Source organism: Pollicipes pollicipes, unplaced genomic scaffold (genome assembly GCF_011947565.3).
Source record: "Pollicipes pollicipes isolate AB1234 unplaced genomic scaffold, Ppol_2.1 Scaffold_7231;HRSCAF=8579_pilon_pilon_pilon, whole genome shotgun sequence".
NCBI lineage: Eukaryota > Metazoa > Arthropoda > Thecostraca > Pollicipedomorpha > Pollicipedidae > Pollicipes > Pollicipes pollicipes.
The window spans coordinates 46,909,929-46,932,448 of NW_023597034.1; the positions used below are offsets into that span (position 1 = coordinate 46,909,929).

At 50.2% G+C, this 22,520-nt stretch overlaps 1 protein-coding gene across 2 annotated transcripts in view; it reads left to right on the forward strand.

Moving 5' to 3' along the window:
• The window catches only part of LOC119109722 (cardioacceleratory peptide receptor), a 112,083-nt gene that overhangs the window by 74,370 nt on the left and 15,193 nt on the right, over positions 1-22,520 (forward strand). For both annotated transcript variants that reach the window (XM_037233462.1, XM_037233463.1), the window contains exons 4-8: positions 4,322-4,427; positions 8,321-8,412; positions 13,485-13,580; positions 14,651-14,833; positions 21,973-22,110. In XM_037233462.1, the coding sequence (XP_037089357.1) occupies positions 4,322-4,427; positions 8,321-8,412; positions 13,485-13,580; positions 14,651-14,833; positions 21,973-22,110 (615 nt within the window). The remainder of the gene's footprint in view (positions 1-4,321; positions 4,428-8,320; positions 8,413-13,484; positions 13,581-14,650; positions 14,834-21,972; positions 22,111-22,520) is intronic.

Here is a 22,520-nt window from a genome sequence, read left to right on the forward strand (position 1 = left end):
CAAAAACACATGGACCAGGGAGTTAAACTACAAATCATCTCCGATTCGACACTTCAAATTATATCCGCGCATATGGCCACGCTGACCCCCACCAAACTGTCCGGCATCAACAAAGTGACCACGTTGACCCAAGGGTAAACAGTCTTGCCACAAATGAAGACTTGGCCAAATTCGTCAGACTGACGCGACGAAAAATCCCTTAAACTCGACAAAAATGAACTATAGCGACCTGGTTACATGAGCATCCGAACTGCGAAATCAGCTGGCAACTAAACAGAGGGATCGGCATCACCAGCCACGTACAGACCACAGGAGACCTAAACGCTATAGTTGAACACCTAACAAGTAACCGGGGTTGACAAGCCTCCAACCGAGAAAAATACAAAGGGTCGTGCCGGGGACCGGCGACAGTGTCAATTCAGATTCATTACACGCACTCTTAGCGCGAACAAACCTACGTTTTATATCAGCTCGCTCGTCCACTGAAAGCGCCTTTGCAACAGCTCCTGGTCTCTGTTCAGGGCTCTTGGACCCTGCCTGCCTTTTTTCTTGGATCCCACATTGAATACCATCAAAAAGTGCGTTGTTTGCTAAGCACTTCAGTGAGAAGAGGCGCTGGTATAGAACGAACAGCAGGAATGCCTCCTCCTGGTCTCGTACAGCGCACACATCAGTGCCCTCCACAACTAGACCATATGGCGGGTCGTCCAAGCAAAGGCACGGTCGAGATGTATCTCCGTCCTCCAGCATGACGTCGCTCCACGCCCCGTCCAAGCACCGGGAACGCTTCCAGTGATCTCTCTGGAACACATCATATTTCTGGAGTACTAGCCATACCGTGGCGATATCGTATATTACGGCCAACACACCTCCAGCAGACTTAATTCTTGAACGGATGTTAGGGTAAATGTTCCGCCTTTGAAGACATTGAAGCAGGCAGCAGGTATTTTCTCCGTTAGTAAGAATTCCCGTCATTACGTCATTGCTTGCTTTTGTCGTCGTATTTGACCAAAAAACTTATTGACAGCCAATTGGCGGCCATTAAGTCTGAATATCGTGCTCACGAAGGCCAGAAATGGGCGGGTCGACAATTGTATTTTGCTTGGCTTTCATCGTCGTTAAGCTAATGGAATGGCAGGATTAAAAGAACGCTTTTATCCTGTCGTAGATGTCAGGGTGACTTTGAAATAATATGCACGTCTTCGCGGACGTGTAGTTAGAAACTGAGGCATAAGCCCCTTATGCCTGAAGAACAGGGCTGGGAACTGCATCGAATGATCTTCAAGATGGCTATTTCAGTGCAAAACCCAATAGATGAGGAACACCATTTTTAAAGGGAATGTTCCAGAAGGGTGAAACACGAATACAATGTTCCAGAAATGTGGAACACGATGGTACGATAACGGGTACAATGATGCAGTCAAACAATGACACATCTAGCTGCATATTTACTAAACAGAGAAATTTTGTCCTCTAGAGCAGTCTTTTCTACTTAAAGTATACCAATAGTTATAAGTGAGCTCGCTTATGATACCTGATGCTTGCTTCATTATCGTATAAGTTGCTAAGTGTATTTGCGAGGAACATTATTCATATAGATAAGGCAGTAGAAATAGCCTCATTCCTCGGAGAAAATATGGGAGAATTGAGAGATAGATGCGTTGATATTTGACCTTGATATTATGTTGATATATGGTTGATATTTAACATGCCTTTATCGAAACAATAGCCGAAGTGAATTCAAAACTGTCTACCAATGATCCCACTCGATTTTTCAGGTTTTTTTTAATCAGCGAGTCTCAGCCAACTTAACTGCGGCTGTGGCTTTAAGTTATTTTTTAACCAAAGGCCGCTGCTGAAGAAATCCTGAAAAATCAAGTAGGATCATCGGCGTGCAATTTTGAACTTATTGTTACCATTGTTTCGATAAAGGAATGTTGCCGAAATATCAACCCATCTATATATCCATTCTATGCGTTTTTCTCCGAGGAATAAGGCTATTACTACTGTCTGATCTTCCTCTATCATCTCTTGTTTATGGTGCTCATTTCGAATATATTGATAGCGGGAGCCGCATTATGCACCTCCCATGAACTTCTTCTAGGCCAGAATAGGTCACTGACCCTGAAATGACCCAGTTTAACATTTTGTTTTAGAAATATACTGCCCAGCGTAATCTTTGTCGCTTATCCAAATACAAAACTCAAAACAGTCTTACACCATTTTTGGTCGCCATGACCTTTAAAGGGTCAAACAAGGTCACTGACCTTAACTGAGCGTGCAACATTTTGCTTAGAACAGTTGCCTAGGTTCTAGGGGCGCTTTGGGACCATTCTGGAATTTGATCTTGTTTGACCTTTTTTGACCCGAAGGTCATGACCTAGGAACCTCAAACATTGGCCTAAGGGAGTTCACGTACAGGTCAACACACTCTGTGAGTCTGATGTGAATTTGGCTTGGTGTGAGTTTGGATTCCATTGCAACGTTAGGATTCGGTGGGTACTAACATTTTGCGCGCCGCTCGTTTGGGTCCTGCATTACGCAGAAGCATTTTCCATTAGTCCCAAGCACTGTCTCCTCGAAGCTGTCAGCTGTTCCAACAAACTCCGGCAGTTCTGCCGCTGTTTCAGTCGGCTTCCAGGCTGACACTTCAGCCTTGTGCTGTGCAGTCAAGGGCGGTACGACAGCACTGGGACGTCAGTTCCCAACGCTCCGCGAGGCGCTCGCCCCGCAGCCTTGAAGAAGATCCGAAAGTATTTGCCGTTGTTGCCGGTGAGATGTGCTCACTGGTCTTCGAATAAGGATCAGCAAGCCCACAGACACACGCGACCAGTTCATTTGTGAATGTCGCCCGCTGCTCTTGCCACGAGGTCGTGCTGGACTTCCCGATACCTGGAACGAGTGTCAGTCGCTGAAAAGGCATTCGCCTTGGTAAGCTGATCAGCTCCAACTTACAGCAATGATGAGTCTTCCGCCGCACTGTAGCGATTTTCCACATAACAACGAATTTCAGCATTATCTATTTTTCGTGCTCGGTAGGCAAAAGTATTTCATATTGTCCCATGGCAGAATATCTATACATTTTGGATGGTATGTGGCTTACTACTATTTGTCGTTTTTTCAGATTTAATCGGCTTAACGACTAAAATTCTCCACTTTTCCGAACGCAAGCGCAAACTTTCATCACATTTGCATGTAATTTGTGGCCTTAGCGAATGTCTTTGAACGACCAGTTCTAGTAAAAAAATCGCGGGCGACTTGCGGGAAACCATTCCCATGCAGCAAATGAGCATGCTCAAAGTGTCATGGTCCGCGCGAGTAATAAGCATGACCAGTTCCACACATCGGTCAAAACTGACGACAGCTTCACGATTTTGTTTATCCTCATAAAAACACATTGGGATTATCGCGAATGACTTCAGGTCGGGAGCATCCTTCGCCATACTCGACAGCAGTGTCTACTCCAGGGCAGTCCTTTTTATTGAGGGACGGGGGGCGATCACCCTTCAGATCCGCTGGGGCCCTCCTGGGGGTGGGTAGACTTATTCATAGGCCACCGGGTCTGTATCAAAATTGGCGATGCCCCGTTCTGTTTTCAAGGAAACACGTCAAGGTCACGTCTCTTTTATGGAGCGTCAGCGACTGCGTTGGTCATATTAACGCTCAGGGGCTATGACACAGGGGTGATCCGAACTTGGGCCCCACGCGGGAGTCCAACACGCCAACCACTCGGCCGTTGCGCCCTCGGTGATGCGCCATTGTGACCCATCGGGTCCACGTGGTTAGCTTTGTCTCCGCTCGTGAAGGACCGTTCAGGACCGCGCACCGATGTGCACAGTTAAAGCTTGTGTGAAATGGCGTGATATTCATTGTTTTGCTCAGACAGACCAACTGGACAATAATGCCGCGTGAACAGGCTGCTACTGTCCGCACGCCACCAGATACCACGTCTGTAACAATCTCCACCCTCGGCAATGTTAGTTCATTTTGCGACACGAGAGATAACCGCATGCAGGTGAACTGACCTAAACTCGATCAAAGCATACATGCACACATCCAATGCAGCCTCTGGGACTTCGTCTTCGGGGGTGCCGCCTTACAGTTCGCTGACCTCAGTGCCGTCCATGATCGTATGGCCGTCCCCATGTGCTTCTGCTTCACCGTATGATCCTCAAACGCCGCGGCTAGAGGAGGCGAAGGGCCGGGCAACACCTGTAGCTACTTAAGTGAAGATTCTCCTGCGGCGGGAATCGAACCGACGTCGGCAGGTCCGGAAGAGACCCGGACCGCTGACGGCGGCGCCTGTCCCTGTGACCGTCAGACCTGTCGGTGGGCCTCATCAGCGTGGTGACGGACGTCGTCTGGAAACTGACCGTCGAGTGGTACGCCGATGGCATTACCTGCAAGATCGTCAAGTATTTTCAGGTGAGGAGCGCCGTATGCCAAGCTGTTGCGGTTGTGTAATTCTAGTGTGAAAGATTAGGATGCAATGTCACGTTGCTTTCAGTGAGTTCATACATCAGGAATAAGGACAATAATAAGAATTCCCCCTTTTAGGAATTAGGAATAACCGAGTAACGTTTGGACCACGGCCGACATTTTCCACACGTTAACAAAAGTGAAAACGAAGGGATAGGCAGAAAACCACATTTAGCGCCTATAGGGCCTGCGTCATCTATACCCCCCCCCCTCCCCATTCCGACACGGGTCACTAGACATGGTTGCCTGCTGCGTTTGGCGACCCCTTGCCGCTATCGTGAGCCAGTAGGAGGCGAGTGCGGTATCTACGACAATGCTCCGAACACGCTGCGTTTGAATTAGTCTTCCTTGTGACAAAACAGTAACCTGACAAGATCTGTTGTTCAAATTGTGTGGCGGCAGCGTCATCCAGAGCTCCCGAATTTCCCCAACTGTTGGAATCGGCGGATTGACCACCAGTTGCCACCCAGTGCCACCGTCCGTCGCCGTCCAATGCCACCATCCATCGTCGCCTATCACCGATATGAGGGCGCGCCGCTGCGTGGTGTCTCTACCCCAGCCACAGACAGCGGTGCGGGCCTCGCCGCAATAGCTGTCGGGTCCGACCCAACCTCGGACGAGCGAGTCACGTCCCTGTCTCGAGTGCGTCGGCCTGTCGCAGCGTCTGACCGCCGACGTCGCAGATCTTTGATCATATCTTCTTGCAATTTGCAGCAGGCATTCACGGCCCAAGTTCGACGGCTAATGTACACGACGGTGACATTTTGAACATCTGGTCGTCGCAAGCTGGCCTTTTTGATTAAGGAGTGGCGGTATTTGTCGAACTTCTAAAGTTTTAAGATATCTATTCGTCTAAAGCGAACTGGGTGGTGATATAGATCACCCAACTTTTTGGTGACGTTTGCTGGGCGGAAGCGGTCTTCCCCGAATAGCCAAACGAGAAGCGATGCTAGAAGTTAGTGCTCTGAAGTTAGCGCCAACTTAACTAGAATAGGTGTCATGGACAGGTTGATGCTTAAGAACATCCCTGTCTGCCTCTTCAGATCGACTATTTAAATGAAAGCCTTCCCTGTGAATCTAGTTGTGTGGAGAGACCAGCTTCACAAAAATGGACGGTTTTTATAGCATCGTGCCAGCGCATGCACCATAAAGCATCGAGTATTGCTAAAACTTCCTGTCCAGAAATACCGTGTATGGAGGGAACAGTGCATTCGAATCCACCCTTTCACCTTTCACAGCGTCATCGAATTGACTGGGCGTACCTAAAATGCAGATAGATAGATACTTTGTTTGGAATCTCCATGTCACGGTTGTTGAAATATCCGCGTTAATGATACAAAAAGGCACTATGAAGGCAAGTCACCACGAACGTGCCATACAAATCAAACGACCATTACGGTGCACGTGCCGATGCATCGGAATCCCTCGATCCATCGCAAAATATATGCACACACTGAAGTGTCCCCTGTCGTTCAGCTAAGGTTTCTCCTGCTCACAAGATGTATAAACAGCAATTAAAAACAACAAAATATTAGCCTCTGAATCATCTTACCCGCCTGAGTCCAACAATACACGTATACCGCCACACATGCTCCATTCACGCAGTCCAGCCACACAGACATCAGCCACCTCGTCCGGCTCCCAGGTCAGAATCGACCGCGTGGTAGTCACCCGACCCAGACGTGACACATGACCGCACGAGGAGGGCCTCAACCATATGGACGACGCCAGCTGATCGTAGCAGTCTTTTAGCATTACCGGTACAAGACACGACACTACACACGCCGCGCCTAGATTTGTTTAAGTGGTGCCTTCTGCCCACGGAACACGGCTATGTTACACTCCACCCGCGTGCAGTCTAGGGATCACACCGATCGTTTGCTTGAGCAGACGGCGGACCGGTGTCAGTGGGGCATGTTTCCAGCTGTTGGCACCTCGATCTAGAACACAGCGTGGTGCGCGCTCAGCACGCACACGTGGCAGCTACAGCTGCCTATGATTGACCACTTGGGCATGGCGGGCGGACCATGTGGAGCGGCTGCCGGTCCTTTCGCGCATGATCTCCGACGCATTTGGTGCCGCAAGAGGGCGGCGCACAATCCCGATGTCATGCCGCTGCATGCGCATACCGTCAACCCGTCCCGCTCTCCTGCGCTCGTCGCATTGGGGTCACGTGATCTGGGCCTGTCACGACTTCTCAGGGTCGGCGATGGCTCCTCGGGTTAGAAATCCACGGATGACGCGCTTACAGACCCCCGAACGAAAAGTGCGAAGAATGACAGCTCTGTTCTGTCATCAGCTATCTGTTACAAACAGTAATCTGCTACGTGCACGTGCGTGTTGGACGTTAGTGTCGGTGCGCATGGCTGGACATGCTGCTGACATTATCAGCCACCTGCCGGGCCACCAATCCGCCTGTGGGGTAATGCGTCTGCCTGGCGGCGGTGCGCCGAGGTAATATATCCCGGATCCATACGCTGACATCTTCCGCCCGGTCGGCAACAAGCTTGATTAGTCACAGGCCGTCTGGTGTCGGCATGAGAGGCGCGGTATCAGGACTTAGCTCTGCCCCGCGCTATGCTGACGTTGCATTGTGTGACTTCAATTACATGGGGTAATTGCGTCGTGTTACTTCGATTACATGGGGTAAAGCATGACCGCTGACGGGTCACTTACTGACATAAGTGACCCGTCAGCGGTCACGCTTGGCACCGGCTGCTCGTAGTGATCTGTTTTTTTTTCAGATTTGTCTGTGCGTGTGTTGTGTGTGTGTTATCCAGAGACACATATATGTGCGTTCCACAACAGCCCTACATATTCCTCACCTTTTCAGCTGTGGTGCTGTTCTGAATTTGGCTGAGTAGCTTTGGAATTTCTATACGATGGGTGCCACAGTCTCACGATCTTCGGTCCCACAATATCGGTTTTAACTTTTGGTTGGCTTTAACTTCCGTGACTTGTTTTGTGCCGCGGTGCGTGTAGGCGGGTACTCACAGTCGCCTGCTTGTATGCTATGGAAAATCGAAAGAACAGCAGCTTGAAGTGATTTTTATAGGCAAACGGTCAGATTAAAAGTGGATGGTTGTAGAGGCGTGACAAGTACACAAGTTGTGAAGAAAAGGTGCAGTTTTCCATAATATGTGCTTGGAACGTAAGAAATGGAGGTCCAAGTCTCATGAATTTGAGTGGGCATGCCCATTCGTTCATAGGTCTGAACTCAGGCAACCTCAACCATTGGAACCAAATGGTTCAACAGTTTTCGCTTTCGTTGAAAAAAGCATTTTGAACTTAATAAGCTCAAGGCTGCAGTGTGAATTAGTCAGCGTGGAGGACCAGCCAAGGACCGAACCGAGATCCAGCTAGGCCGTAAACGTTCATTGGCCTGACTCGCCCCTTGAAGTCAACGTCGCACCGGGCGCATTACTCACATCCACTGCGCATGCGCTGCACGGCACACTTTCAGGTGATACCGCACGCAAGGTCTGATCATTTCCTACGCACTGATGGGTCTTTTCGTCCGGAGCCGGTAGCGCAACCATTGCAGCGTTGAGAAACGCCGGCTGGAATCGCGCACATGGCCTCCACATACCATCACCCAATCGCGGCTGGCGTGAAGGGCACGACGCCCGTCCCCCATCAGCTGCACGCGCGCCACGTCTGCAGCGGAACGACAGCACGTGTCGCCCAGAAGACCTCCGTGGCGGCGCGGGTGGCTCGGCGGCGGCCGCGTCAGCGTCAGCGCTGACCGCGGCCGGCCCGTGTCGGCAGCGACAGCGCTGACCTCAGCGGGCCCGTGTCGCCGGCGTCAGCGCTGACCGGGGCCGGCCCGTGTCGGCAGGTGACTGGTGACCTTCTCATCCACGTACGTGCTGGTGGCGCTCAGCATCGACCGCTGCGACGCCATCATCCACCCGATGCGCTTCATCGGCAGCTGTGAGTAACTGGAGCCGACCCGCGGGAGTGCTGGGTGTGGGCGCGGAGGCAGCACATGTGCGTGCTTTACCTGGGCGGTACCTATGGTTGGAGACGCAAGGTGTACTGTACTTGAGGCTCCAGCTTGAGCGCACCTGACTGCGAGCCCGATAGGGCGCCGGGTGAGGAATTCATCACCTGGATGCTCTAGATACGTTGGTTGCATGAGCAGTCATCAACGCTTGATTGCCAAAGGTAGGGACGTGCCGCGCCACTGCTTTGTATCGCTGGTCACGCCCCTGACGAACAGAGCGGCCTGACGGCGCGTACAGCATTTAGGCCCGTCAGATAGTGCTGTTCGTAGAATGACCTGTTAGCTGGTGCGGGCTGGGATGTGGTCGGCAAATGGGACAGTGTAGTAAAACCAGTCGACTTGGTGGAAAATGTGGGCATCAAAAATGGGTAACGATTCACGCAAAGCTTGGTGCAAAAAGAAGATGTTTTTGACTGAAAATTTTGTTTTGAAAAAATGTTGTTTTGATTGGGCTATCCCATAGTTTAGAGTAGGTGCGCCCGTTTCCTAGTAGCAGCATTTAGCCTGGCATTAGTTAAAGGACATTCCATAATGGAGAGTTTTGGTTGTGTGCATGATATGAAATATTGTGTGATGAAAGAGGTTTTCGGTGACAGGCTGATTACTGATGATGCTTCTGGTCATCGGCTTCAGTACCATCTTATGTCATTTGGTATGGCACTACGCTGCTGGCGACAATTTTGCCTCCAGAAATCTGGTCGGCAACAAAAAGTACACTTTTACCATCCTTGAGACGGGGGTCGCAATTTTCTGATTGTTTGTTTATTTGCCGGTATACGCACAACTAATGGGCCTACTCGCATATCGCTGTGCTCAAAGCCAGATGTCCGGCTACCTCGCATCGGAATGCGCGGCAGATTTACACTGGATCTGGCTCGGCCCCAAAACAGTTTTTACGACCGCTAAAAAGATTGCAGCATCTCCTGATCCATTAGCCGCTGAAAGCAAGCATTGCACGAATCGTAATTTGTGTTGACGCATCGTGAGTATTTCATGGTCTGAGCTTACTGAATACAATTCCCTCGCTATTTGTGGGGTCAGAGACAGGGCCGCGTTTATACGCCACACGTGCTGCCGAAACGTTCGCGCCATTGCCGAGTCGGCGGTGCAGAGGCGCGCCGTAGCCATGGAGGCGCTGTCAGAGGGCGCGCCGTAGCCATGGAGGCGCTGTCAGAGGCTGTCCACGCGTCATGCCGCCGGAACAGCCGCAGAAGGCCGGACGTTCAGTGCACAAGAGCGGGGCGCCGGGGGGCAGACGCTGCACATCACGGCGCCCCGTGTCGCAGCCTTTAAAGGGCATGCTCCATCTTTGAAGATATTAAAGCAAGCGTAAGATATCATGAAACAAGCTCACTAATCACTACTGGTATACTTTTAAGCAGATAAGACTGCTTCAGACGACATCATTTCCCTGTTAAGAAAGTATCCCCCTCGATACGTCACTGTTTGTTTGCATTATCATGCCTAGCAAAACGGCATTGAGTGAGAGCCAACTGACGGCCGTAAAATATTGAAATCGTCCTCACGGACCCACGTTATGCACAACTCAACCATTATATTTGTATTTGCTTCAATCGCTGCATGGCTTATAGAGTAACATGATTTCAATGGCATTATTCACCATATTAAGGTGTTAGGCCAAGATGGCGTTGTTCATAATGACGTCATAATGCCAAGATGACCTGACAGTACGTTTCTCCAAATAGTTTGCCATATATGCGGTTGTATACTTCGGGAACTGGAGGGGTCTATGTTTTAAGAAGAGCAGGGCTGTGAACTGCAAGAAATGATCTTCAAGATGGCTATTCCAGTTCAAAACCCCATGGAAATGTCGAACACTCTCTTTAAAACAGCCTCGCCAGCTACTGCCCGGACAGCGCAGAATGGCTGTCGGCGCGGTCGGCACGATCAGTTCCCGGCCTTCGCTCCAGGTGAACCCCGGCATGTACCGCGTGCACCGGCTCCGCCATCTATGCATTCCATTCTCGCCCTGCAGTCCTTCCTGTCTCCTACCTGTCACCCGGCCTCCCTTTCCATCCGTCCTCCTTCGGTGATGCCGTTCGATGCCGCGCAGCGCCTCAGCCCTCGCTGGGCGCGCGTGATGCGCTGGCGGCGCGGATGCTGTGCCGCAGCGTTAGGCTACCTTGCTGCGAGCCTTCTGTCGCGGCGCGGCATTACGATGCTGATGTAGGAATGTCAAACACAGGTCAGGTCTGACCAAGGCCTCTTATATTACGACGTTGTCATGCGCTGTAGCTAACATGTCGGGCTGTGGGGGGGGGGGGGGGGGAGGGCAGTTTGAGCCCCTGAGATCTCACAGGAACTAAGAAGGCGAGAGACACCACATTCACAGGGTGTGTTGGCCAGTACGTGAATTTTTTTGGTCAAAGTTTGGGCCTCCTAGGTCATGACTTTTGGGTCAAATAGGGTCAAACAAGGTCACACTCCAAGCTGCTCTCCAAAATGTCTTCAAAACCAAATCCCTCCTCTAAGCAAAAGATAACATTCTTATTCAAGGTCACTGACCTTGTTTGACCTTTCGAAGGCAATGGTGACCAAAATAGCAGAAGACTGTTTTGAGTTTTGCCTTTGAATAAGCAACTACTTCCTAAAAACAAAATGCTAACCTGGGTCATTTTTGGGTCGGTTATCTATTCTGACCTATAAGAAGTGCATGGAAGATGTCTAATACAGTTCCTGTCATCAATAAATTCGAAATGAGCACCAGAAACTCCCCCATACAGCCAGCCCTGGAGTAATAAAACAGCTTGGTCTTGATTTTCGTCTGACCTTCATATCTGACCCTAGGTCAATATAACTTATTCATGCAATTTATGTGTTCTCTAAGAAACTATCTCAGAGATGTATGACTTTGTCTAACACTCCGCTGTTCCATCAGATTGAACAATTCTCTTGAAATTAATTACGCTGAATCCATGGCCTGGATTTCACCTGCTGTAGGTTAGCGACCTTACAAGGTACATCCAATTTTTCGATACCACACGATCCACTATTCAATTGTCTACAGCTATGCAAAATTTGGCGCGGCTACGTCTCGTCGTTCGGAACCTTTTCCCGAAAAAAACCTTGAATTTTGACTCTCAAAGCCGGCGTTATCCAGTTGGGACGGCAGCCCCGAGACAAGGGGCCGTCCAGCGCGCCGTCCGGATGCCAAACCGAGGCAAGCCCACCGTTGTGAAGGATGAGGTCAGCTCGCCTGAGGTCATTGATTGACTGGCATCCCACGCCACCGTGCGACGATGGGAGGGGGGAGGGGGAGGGGCAGCTCTGGCCTGTCCATTGTTCTGTACCTGGTCGTGGCGGTGAGCGCGGCTCTCCGCGACCGCTGCGCTCATCTGAAGCTCAGAGGATCGGCAGAGGCCGCCATAGGTCCGCCGGAGGTAGGCGGTGTTCACCTGGACTGGCCGCGGTGAGGCGCCGCTCGCCAAATCACATTCCACCCGTCGGGAGACGACGCGTGCTAGAGCATATTCCACGAAGACGCAGAATACGGATATCCGATTAAATGAGCGTATTCACCTTAGCAATCTTCAGCAGCAGTAAATGTGCGGACAATGTTACAGAGGTCAAAGGAAGGGAGAAGTGAATGACTAATGAAATTCGTATGTATGTTCCGGTATTAGACTTCCTCATAGCAATCTCAAGCAGCGATTATCGTGCTGGCAAGTGTCTTGAGTTTGGACGAAAAAAGCATTGATAACAAATTTAAAGAGCCTGAATAGTAGTTCTGAAAGAAGGGTTTTCCCAAACAATCTCAAGCAGCAGCCAGTGTAACAGCAAGTGTCTTGAAGTAGAGTGGAGCACATTACGGGTCAATTCCATCAACATCCAGAAGGTATTACATCTAAAACGTCCCTTGGAAGCATGTCTTTAAAGGACCAAAATTTCCACGGATGTGCGGTCTTAGGTGCAATGCCTATCCGTTTATCGCAAATATTTCGAGTCAAACAGGACAGCGCACGAAGGATTTGCGCTTTGGCGCGTTTTGGATTACTGAAGCAAAGCGAGTGGTTAGTTTATTCCGAAAATATGCTCAGTCATTTCAGTACACTTGCTTGAAATCAGACAGTCCACTACCGCGGGTGGTTTAGCGCCAAGTTCACCGGCTCCACGCTTGCGGAACCTTTGCCCGTGCCGACAGCAACCGGCAGATGCGATGCAGTTTTAAGTTGACTGCATTGGTGTGCTCCTGGTGCTCTCGCCGCTCGCCAAATACATCTCGCCAGCTGGCAACGGCACCAAGCTGCCACCGTCTTTGTGTGCGACAGGCGAATGTATAGGTGGACGGAATTTGCGAAATTTCCGATATTTTATATGGCTTCTTTCATTTTCCCGACCACGCACGCACTACGCTGCAAGATATCTGAAAGCTTTGCTTTTTACGTGGGTTCGATGCTGTATGCATGGTCGCTACGTTGCGGCAGTACCAGTATGGCAGACGTACTTTAGGCAGGAGGCAACGAAGAAGTAGGAGCGCTGCGACGTACATCCCTTTGATGTTTGAAAAGCAATTGCTTGGGGCGCCACACGCTCCAGTTTGAAAATGGATGGCAAATTGCTCAGGCAAGCCTCATTATTTTAGGGCATGCATAGAATCAAGTGTGTTGCTAGCCTCTTCAGCGATTGGTGGTGCGTTGCTATGTCGTCTTGTATTTCAGAATGTGCAGTCCAAACGACATTGCTGCAATACAGCCCCACGTATTCCTCGGCATTTTAACTCCACAGTGTTCCCGAAATATCATGCATGGCTGCCATATGTTTTCCACTTTTGTCCACGCTGTTTACAACGCAGTTAGTCATGAGGGCTAAGTCATGTCGGGTGTAGCGAGCCTAGGCTTATTAGTTGGCATTTCTTATACTGAGTTACCTACCATCGATTTACCATGAGGCACTGGCTGAACGACGTTAACGAGCAAACATCGGGTTTATCGCCAGTCCTCGCCTTTTGAAGCCGCTCACGGCCCGCTGTGTGCCGCAGGGCGCCGGGCCCGGATGCTGGTGGCCGGGGCGTGGATGGTCAGCGCCATCTTCGCCACCCCCATGCTGGTGCTCTACGACGACGCAGTGTTCGGAGGTAGGACGGCCTGGTTCTTGACATGTGGCGCGTGACAGCTGCTCTCGCCGTTCTCGTACAGGATGAGACAGCAGCGGGGCAGTAATTCAGTCGGTGCGCTGTAAATATCCAACGATTAAGGGCCGACACATTCAGAAATGTTAGCCCGTAAAATCGTAACTAGTTCGTGGCAACGCAAACAATTTTGCCTGGTTTATGGTGTTGACTTTTTACTTAGAAACTGTTCACCCCACCATGCGTTATTCAGAATAACCCTGCTATGATTCCGAATTCCGCCAGTTCCTAAAGGAATATATCATGACAACAGTTTGCCTCGTTCATGCCATCCAGCTTTTGCACAGCGCCGTGCCTGATCAGCTGATCTAATTTTGACAAATTTGCAACATTTTTTGTTAAAAGTATGAAAGTTAAATTGTTAAGGTTTCAGAAGCTAAGACGCAGTAAATAAAAGCACAGTTAACATTTAAAGCCTGAGTAATGTAAATATAAGAAAGTATCGCTTGATGTCAACAATGTCACATAGCATATTAGAAGCATGTCAACAACATCGTTCATCGTTCATCGTTCAACATCAACAATCGTTGAAAATAGGATATTATAGTTGTGAAATGCATATGGCATGTGATTAGTAAAAAATATCGTAAGAACAGCTGTCCCACCTGCCAGAAACACGACTGTGAATCGTTACCTGAGAAGCAACCAAATAAAACGCGTGTTCTCCCCGCCTCGGAAGAACCGCCGTTGCTGCGGCACAACGACGCTGCGGCCGTGGCGCGAATGTGACGTGTAGGATGTTTTACTGAAAATTTGACAGTTTCCAACCTGTAAGTCGGCGGTTAGGACCTCCTGACAACTGCTCTGTGTCAGGCAACAAAATACCCATGTAGACAAGCCGTAGCCGATGCAGGCCCTGCCTGCTGCCTTTCGATGTCAAAGACGAGTGCACACTTCTCCATGATTTGCTTTTGCGCGGTTTAACTGAGCTACCCGTTATCATGCTGTGGATGCGGCCCACACCGCTTTCCCGCCCGACAAGCGTGGTGCCCCTGCTAACGCAGCCTGCGCGCTAGGTATGAACCAGTGCTGGATCAATCTGGGAGAGTCAGACTCCTTCGAGTGGCGGCTGTACCTGACGCTCATCAGCCTGGCGCTCTTCATCATCCCGGCCATCATCATTATGAGTTGCTACTCCATCATCCTGTGCACGCTCTGGAGCAAGGGACGCATGCTGAAGACTCCGTCCGACATTGAAGGTCAGTCTCTATGGAGTCAAATGGGTATTGAGGATGGGCAGGGCTACGCAGGGGCCACTGCGGCTAGGCTGAGACGGGCAGAAGCACACACACCCCTCTAGGCAAGATAGTGTTCAGGTCGCGGCGTGTCAAGGATCCGTTGTGGCCAAGATCCGACGCGTGAGTGGTCAAGGCAACTGATGACGTAGTTGGTTTCCAAGGTCACATCTATGAGCTTGTCTGCAGAGATGTGCTTGATGTGTTTCGTGTTTTTTGATACGTTGAATAGAATTTGGGCTCACGTATGGTGTAGCAGATATTTCAAAGGGTTCCGCGAAATGTCACAGTGCATGCTGCGTTCAAAATGCGTTGGTTATATGCTGATGCTCCCTGACTGAACGATACGCAGGTGATTGTATAGGCGATAGGGCAATGTCAAGCGATGACTGAAGCTGCTTTTGCTTCCAACCTCATGAATCGGTGATATCAAGCTTGTTTAAAGCCGATGTGAAGCTTTTTCAGGCCGAATTTTTGGGCTGAGATGGTGATCATGGCTCTGTTAGATGAATGCGTTACGCCAGATGGAAGCCAATTGACAAGGTCTGCAGATTGTCGCTTTTGCGCGCTCATGCTGATTGATCCGTTAGGAAAAAAACAGTAGGGGCGTACGTCAGGTGAGCAAAACCTCAAGACACGTAGAGCACAACATTTAACATCAATTAGATGTTTGCAATGTCCTCTCACAACATTGTATAGGATTGGGGCTCTCCAAGTTTTAAGTCTCCACTTAATTCTCTCTTTGACCTCTCTCTCAACTCTCTTTTCTTCAGCTCCTCAATTCTCGGTATCAAATCAGTTTTTCAGTTTTTTGTTTGCCCCTTAACCGCAACACCACGCACTAGCATGCTACCGTAACGTAAGTTTCACTAGCTGGTGCTTGCCTCCTATTCGCCCCGCGTTTAGGTCAACACCTTGCATGACTTTCGCCGTGTCAAGCGAAAACTCACTACAAAGATAGATGCATCATAGGAACCAGACGAAAATGCTACAACTTTTCACACACACAATCTAATCCAAGGACGGTACGTGGCGGGCTCATTTGCAGCTCAGGCTTTGACAGCCAACACATACTAAGTTCAAGCTATAACACAAAAAGAAAGCAATAAAATTTGAAGCGATTCGGAGAGGGAAACATGGTAATGAGGCAGACAAAGAACTGGGGCATGGTGGCCGTGCCATTAGCCCTTTTAGAGGGGCGTGGTTGCCGCTTCCGCGGACTGGTGAAAAGAGGCTGGGTCTGTTGTCCATTCGCACTGAATGTGAATCTCTTTACTATCTAAATAGTTTTAGGTCAGTGATTTTTTTCACCTTTAGAAGCCCATGATGGCCAAAATCATACAAGACTGCCTTGCTTTTTGCAGTTGAATGAGCGTCAAGAATTGCGCTAGGCTGAATGTTCCTAAACACAGAGTGTTGACCCGGGTCATTTTAGGTCAGTGGTCTATGCTGACCTTTAAGAAGTCCATGGAATAGTTATGATGAGGTTCTTGTTGTTAATAAATTCAAAATGAGCACCAGAAACTACCCCATATAGCCTGGCCTCAGCTCAGTGCAATTTGTGGATTTAATTGTTGTGTTGCCTAAAAAACTATCTCAGGGATGCATGGCCTCGTCTAACACTCCGTTGTTGCGTCGGATTGAATGGTTCCATCGAAATTGCGTTCGGTGAATCCATGGCCTAATTTTGACCTGCGATAGGTCAGCGACCTTACAATGTACATCTAAATCTGTGATATCAAAAGATCTGCCATTCAATTGTCTACAGCAGTGCAAAATTTGACGCTACGCTGCGCATCGTCGTTCCGGAAAAACCATCGAATTGACCCCACCTTTGCGCGTGTTTAGAAAAGTGGCAGTGGAACACCCACGTTGATACGTGATAACAACTTCCATTTTATGTAAGGTATTTTAAAGGTTGCATCCCATCTTTGGGGAATATTTCCAAAACGTACCCTGGTGAAACCTTAGATTCAGCTTCGGATAGTAATAACACTGCAGAAAGTGTCACTGCGGCACTACCAACACATGATCAGGAGGAGAATTTTAATTATATTCGAGTGAAAATTACGCCGTCAACGTGTCGGCACCGCACTACCCTTCCTTGCTTCTTTGTTGTACAGTATTTAGGCCTAGCTCGCGACAACTGTGGTTGTCGCAACTGCCGTCGGCATGACAACTGCTGTTGTCATGCCGACGGCAGAATCCGCTAAGTGCCGTGGTCGGCTGCGACGGACCAGACGCGTCACTTTTGAGCTGTTTGAACCCGCACGCTGCGGGCCTGCGGGTTTGAAAGTGACATCCAACCGGTCTGAATGACGTCAGTACAAGTGAACGTTTGGGACGGGCGATGAACAATAAAGAACAAAAGATTAATAATGTGATGGACGGAAGTAGCACAGCCGGCGGCGAAGGCGCATACCGAGAAGCGCATTGGTTGACGTTTGAACGCGTCGCACGTCATTCCGGACCATGTGATACTCTGCTTTAAAGAGACAAACTGGGTTTCTGAAAGAGCCACTGCGTTTACGTTAAGGAGAAAAACTTCAGTCATAGTGTAACGTTTCGTTAAATTCGCGTGATAATCATGCATATGTTTAGATAAGTTTTATCATGTGCTCATTTGCTTATATTTTCCCTAAGTAGTCTCAACGGCGTCATTAAATTACAGTAACGTGCCGTCAACGCTGGCTGCCCAAGGCACAGTCGCCGCTCGCTCCGCGGCCTGTTCTCTCGGTGCCTCGACCCAGCGGTGCCTGCGGGCACGAGCCGGCCAGCCGCCCCTGACACGTAGGCAGCCCGCAACGCACCAGGTTGCGGCCTCCCGCCCGCGCTACATTTGTGCAAATATTTTGACAAATTGGTGTATTGTAAACATCACAGAACGTAAATTTTAGGAAGGGAACACACGCGAAAATATTACTTTCGTACAGGTGAACGGGAAGATGAGATTTCTCCCACCGGAGCGGTTTCTTGAAATTTTGAACTGTTCGGAAGGATTTCGAGAAAGCGGGTCGAATCAAATCGGACGCGTGGGATCCAACAATAAGTGACAAATAGAAAAGGTGACATTCTCCCATTAATCCGGTGAGATCGAGAAAGGTTTAGTGTAAAACATAGCGATTTTGTGCCACAATTTAATGACGCATTAGGCCCGTTAGAAGGTAAAATTCAGATGTCTTAAAACTCAGCATTTACAATAACTTCCGTTTTTGCACTAAAAGCAGAATTTCACATTTGGTCCCACTTTTGAACTGTTGGAATATGGTATAAGTAACACAACGCTTAAATGTATTACATTTTCTGCCAATTGTTTTAAGAAAAAATCATACTGTACATATATATATATATATATATATATATATATATATATAACCAGAAGTACTATTTTCACATGTGAACATATTCCGCTGTACAATTTAAGAACGTCGAAGGCATGGCTGTCACGGATGCTTTGAAACTGATGGGCCCTCATAAGACTTTGGTCACATCTCCACAAGCTAGGTCATGCTGTCACATTTCCCATACGTGGATCACGTCTGTGCCAAAGCTTTAACAAAGAGGATGCTTGAAACACGTTCGCAGCTCCATGGTCTCTCACAGCTTACGGCAGTTGCAATCAGGTAAGGACGCCAGCGCCGGACTAACGTGCTGTCTGTCAGTCTGCCCGCTCACTATCCCACACCACCGTCAGTCGCCGAAGTGAAGTAATATCTTCGTGAAAAAGAGACATGTGCTACAGTGGGGCAGCTAGTTGCCCCGGTAGTTCCTCCTGTCACACAACCCCAGTGAATCTGGACTAGATTGCACCACAGGGATCCGCACCTGCGTCTGGTTAGTTGACAAGAGAATGTCCCGTGCGTCACGTCGCTGACATTTCAATCCGCCATGGCAACAACCCACCGGCGAGGCAACGTGAGGACGGTCTGTTGGACCCAGATTGCCTGCGACGAACGAGAGAGCTCTGGGATGCTCAGTCGCGTTAGGCGACATCACGCCGCATTAGGACGTCCTCATGATTGGAACGGTCTGTTGGGCCCAGACGGCTTGCGCTGAGGCGGGAGCACCGCTCCCAGCGATTCCGTCGCATTACGCGACATCATGCACTGTGCCTGCTTCTCGACACCAGCGGCTGTTCGATGTCGCGGAGACAATCTCGCCGCAGGGAGTTCCCGGCGTTGCCGAGCGCGGCGCGCCCGGCCAGCTCGACCCACCGCGCCAGACGCACGTCAGCGGGTCATCGCCCGGCTCGGAGGCGCCACCGCGATGCGTCGTGTAGCCGCCGACCCTCTCCGCAGTCAGGCTTCACAAACAGCCGTTCGCAAAACAACGAGGGGATAATTCTCAAAGGCATCCGTGCGTAATCACAAGCGTCGACCCGTCTCCGCAGCAGGAGAATGCTGACGACTGCGGGATTACAACACCTGCCGCCGTTGTAAACACCCTGCTTGGCGCGCTGGTGGGGAAATGAAACGTTCCTGGAGCTGCGGCAGAGTAATGCGATCCAGCGGCCCCGTCTGGGAATGAAACACGAACCATATTTCAATAGACCAGAACACTCGTGTGCTCTGATCTATTGAAACGAAATCATTGGTCTGGAAAGCGGTGCCTGCGACACACAGCAATGTTTCTGAGTGACGTCCGCTTGTCTTGAATTTAATTTGTCCCATTCATCCTTTAATGTCAGCGCAAACTTCTGAGGGCTGCACGTGACGGCTGCAAGCGCAGCTGTATGCCGAGTGAGTCATGCTGGACAACTTCGAGTAGTCCTGCCTGGCCCCGTCTGGGGCGTCACGGTTTACAAAATTTAACTTGTCTGCAATCCCTGATCGCACCTCCATGCAGCTGTCGGCAGCAAGAAGTGAAGTTTCGTAGAAATTGGGGTGTATAACGTCTTAGGCATGCGCTCAAAATTCTTCAACCAGACCCAGCTTGTCTGCAACACTGCAAGTTGAACGGAAATGTTTTTTCCCATTTGCTTAGAATGCAAGGGATAAAGCTGCAGATATTTTTACAAATGCGAATCGAAACAAGGCACAAATCTCGCCGACCAGACGCGACAGCGGCAAGTGGTCAAAAGTGCGGGTCTCTAATGTCGTTGTATCGTCTGCCGTACGCTCCCGTGCGCTAATCGTGAAAGTCCGATTAGCAGCGCTTTGAAGGACTGACACCAGATCTCAACAGCCCTTACAGATAAAGGTGTGCAACCAACTGCTTGGAATGTTTGCGCGCACCGCCTGCAGTAAGAAAGCGGTGTCAATACAGGCCGAGAGGTTCTCTGGTAATCGAGCGGCAAGCGACTAAAGTCATCTCAATGATAGTTTTTAGCTAGCCAGCAAGTCACTGGTCCATCAGCTGGCCGCAAGGAGCGACTAGCTGACTCGATTATTGGCTGTTGGAAGTGGAGAGGTAATATCTCATGTGCGCTGGTTTTGACCGGGAATTTTGGGAAATCGGGAACGGCTGAATTTGGTCTAATCCAACCCGTCAACTCTTCGTCCACCGATAACCGATGTCTTGGGCGCTACGTTTGTGATATACAACGAAATATCGCAACAGCGAGACACAGTTCAAGCAGGTCACCAACATTATGTGGAGCACATAGAAAGAACATGCTAGAAGTTAATGCGATTCATTGTAGGTCTAACTAAGGATGAAAATCCTACAAAATACGCGCGCATACAAAACGATGTTATGTAAACACGCACCATGCAGCAACGCACCAATCACATTCGCAGAATCAGCCATGTTGAGCTGTGCAGGTCGGGGTCTGGTCGCCGACTTGTTACACGAATGTATTGGGTGGTTTTTCTGTCTGAATGTCCAGTGCTCTGTATTTGACTATGAGTCCTAAAAAGAAACGTATAGGGTCCGTACCTGTTCATGGGTTTTGGCCTGGACACATGGGGTGCGAATCGCTATGCATTCTGAGATGCCGTGCTGGTTTGCTTACGTGTTCGTTTCATCTACATTACATCTCGTTTCATCACAGTCACCGTCTGCCATCACTTCGCTCGTTTCGCACATCAAAAGAAGACACGTTACAGGTAAATTACCTCGCGATTTACAGCTCAGGCTCATTATGGCCTTAATTAGCGGCTCTTGATACACCATCTGGACGGTGGCGGGTCTTTGTGTTCCTCAGTGGGTGGTGCAAATGGATACAAACTGACGACCGCATCCATCATACCGTGCAGGGTGTAGCCACCGTCCGGGCCCAAACGCCCGAGCCCCGCCCACGAGCGTCCCTGGATCACCCGCGATAATCCTCGTGATGGCGGGAGGGGGAGGGCAGCGTGGACATCGACCAGACCACATAAGCCGCTGGCACGCAAAGAACCAGCTCCCTCCCACGCCGATGTCATTCTTAATGTGTCAACACGCTCCAGCTCCACACCCCCTCCCCTCCAGGTGCGGCACGCCTACGCCACCCAGCCCCAGCGCAGCCCCAGCGCAGCCCCGTCGACAGTGCCAACAGCTGGGCTCTCGGTCATCAGCACTGTCCCGGCTGAATGGCTGCTGATTGCGGTGGGCGGGATGGCTCCTCAAGCCTGGGCGGGACAGCCGCGTCAAAGACGGCCGGCGGGCTGCCCGCACCGTCCCTGTATCGGGGACGACCCGCTGGTTTGGGAACCTCTTCTGAGTGGCGTGGTGACACTGACAGCCGCGTGCCTCAGCGGGCCGCGCGCACCTTCCTGAAAAGGGTAACTGGCCGAGATTGATGTCAACGTAGGGGGCCCGAAAAAGCCCGGCACAATGAAAAGTGTTTTTGAGAACTGTCGTCCACTCAGGTTCGCTGGACGACAGATCTATCAATACGTGTAACATGCTGAAGACATTGCTAGTGGACGCGCATTTACTAGACCGTGTGTGATAAAGTTCCCGCCCAGCTATTCGTGTATCCACAAATGGCCTGAAATATTGATCGCAAAAGGTATGCCGGTATTCAGTTTTCAGCGTGTTGTCATTGGTGCCGTCTGGCCTGAGAGTCGCTCTGGCACTCCGTCCGGGAGTTCCAGAGGTCGGCCGCCGGTTCTTCAGCCCCAGCTCCGGCCACCCTCACCTCCCCGCGAGTCTTGACCTGTTCGCCGTGTGCGCCGCAGACCGCCGACTGGCGCGCGCCGGCAGCAAGGTCGCCAGAGGTCGCCGCGAGGAGACGGACCTGCGCCGCGCCAGCTCCCGCGGACTCATACCCAAGGCCAAAATAAAGACCATTAAAATGACGTTCGTCATTGTGTTCGGTAAGCAGGGATCGAAGCGTTTGTCGGCTCCGGGGTAAGAGACGGTAAGAATGTAAGAATCTGAGTGCGGATGCGTGCAGATGAGAATTGGAGTGTTCATGAACTGTTATCCTGGCTCCTCCTGGGTGCGAGGGGGAGTTATGTGCATGCTTGTCAACATTGTTGAGGCAGGGCCTGATCAACTTTGGGCAAGTTGGTTCTAGTTAGGATGTTACCATCTGGACTTTGTTCTGCCGTTCAGAGAAATCTAACTTTCGGACACGGCTAGCTGAAGGTCAAGAGTGGGACCATAGTGTGTCCGTCCTTAACGAAGCCTTCCGGAGCCTCTGAACAAATAATAACAGCGAAGTAGTGACCAAAAATATCGACAGATGTTATGGGTCAGGCGGTCAGCGATCTTCAAAACAGTC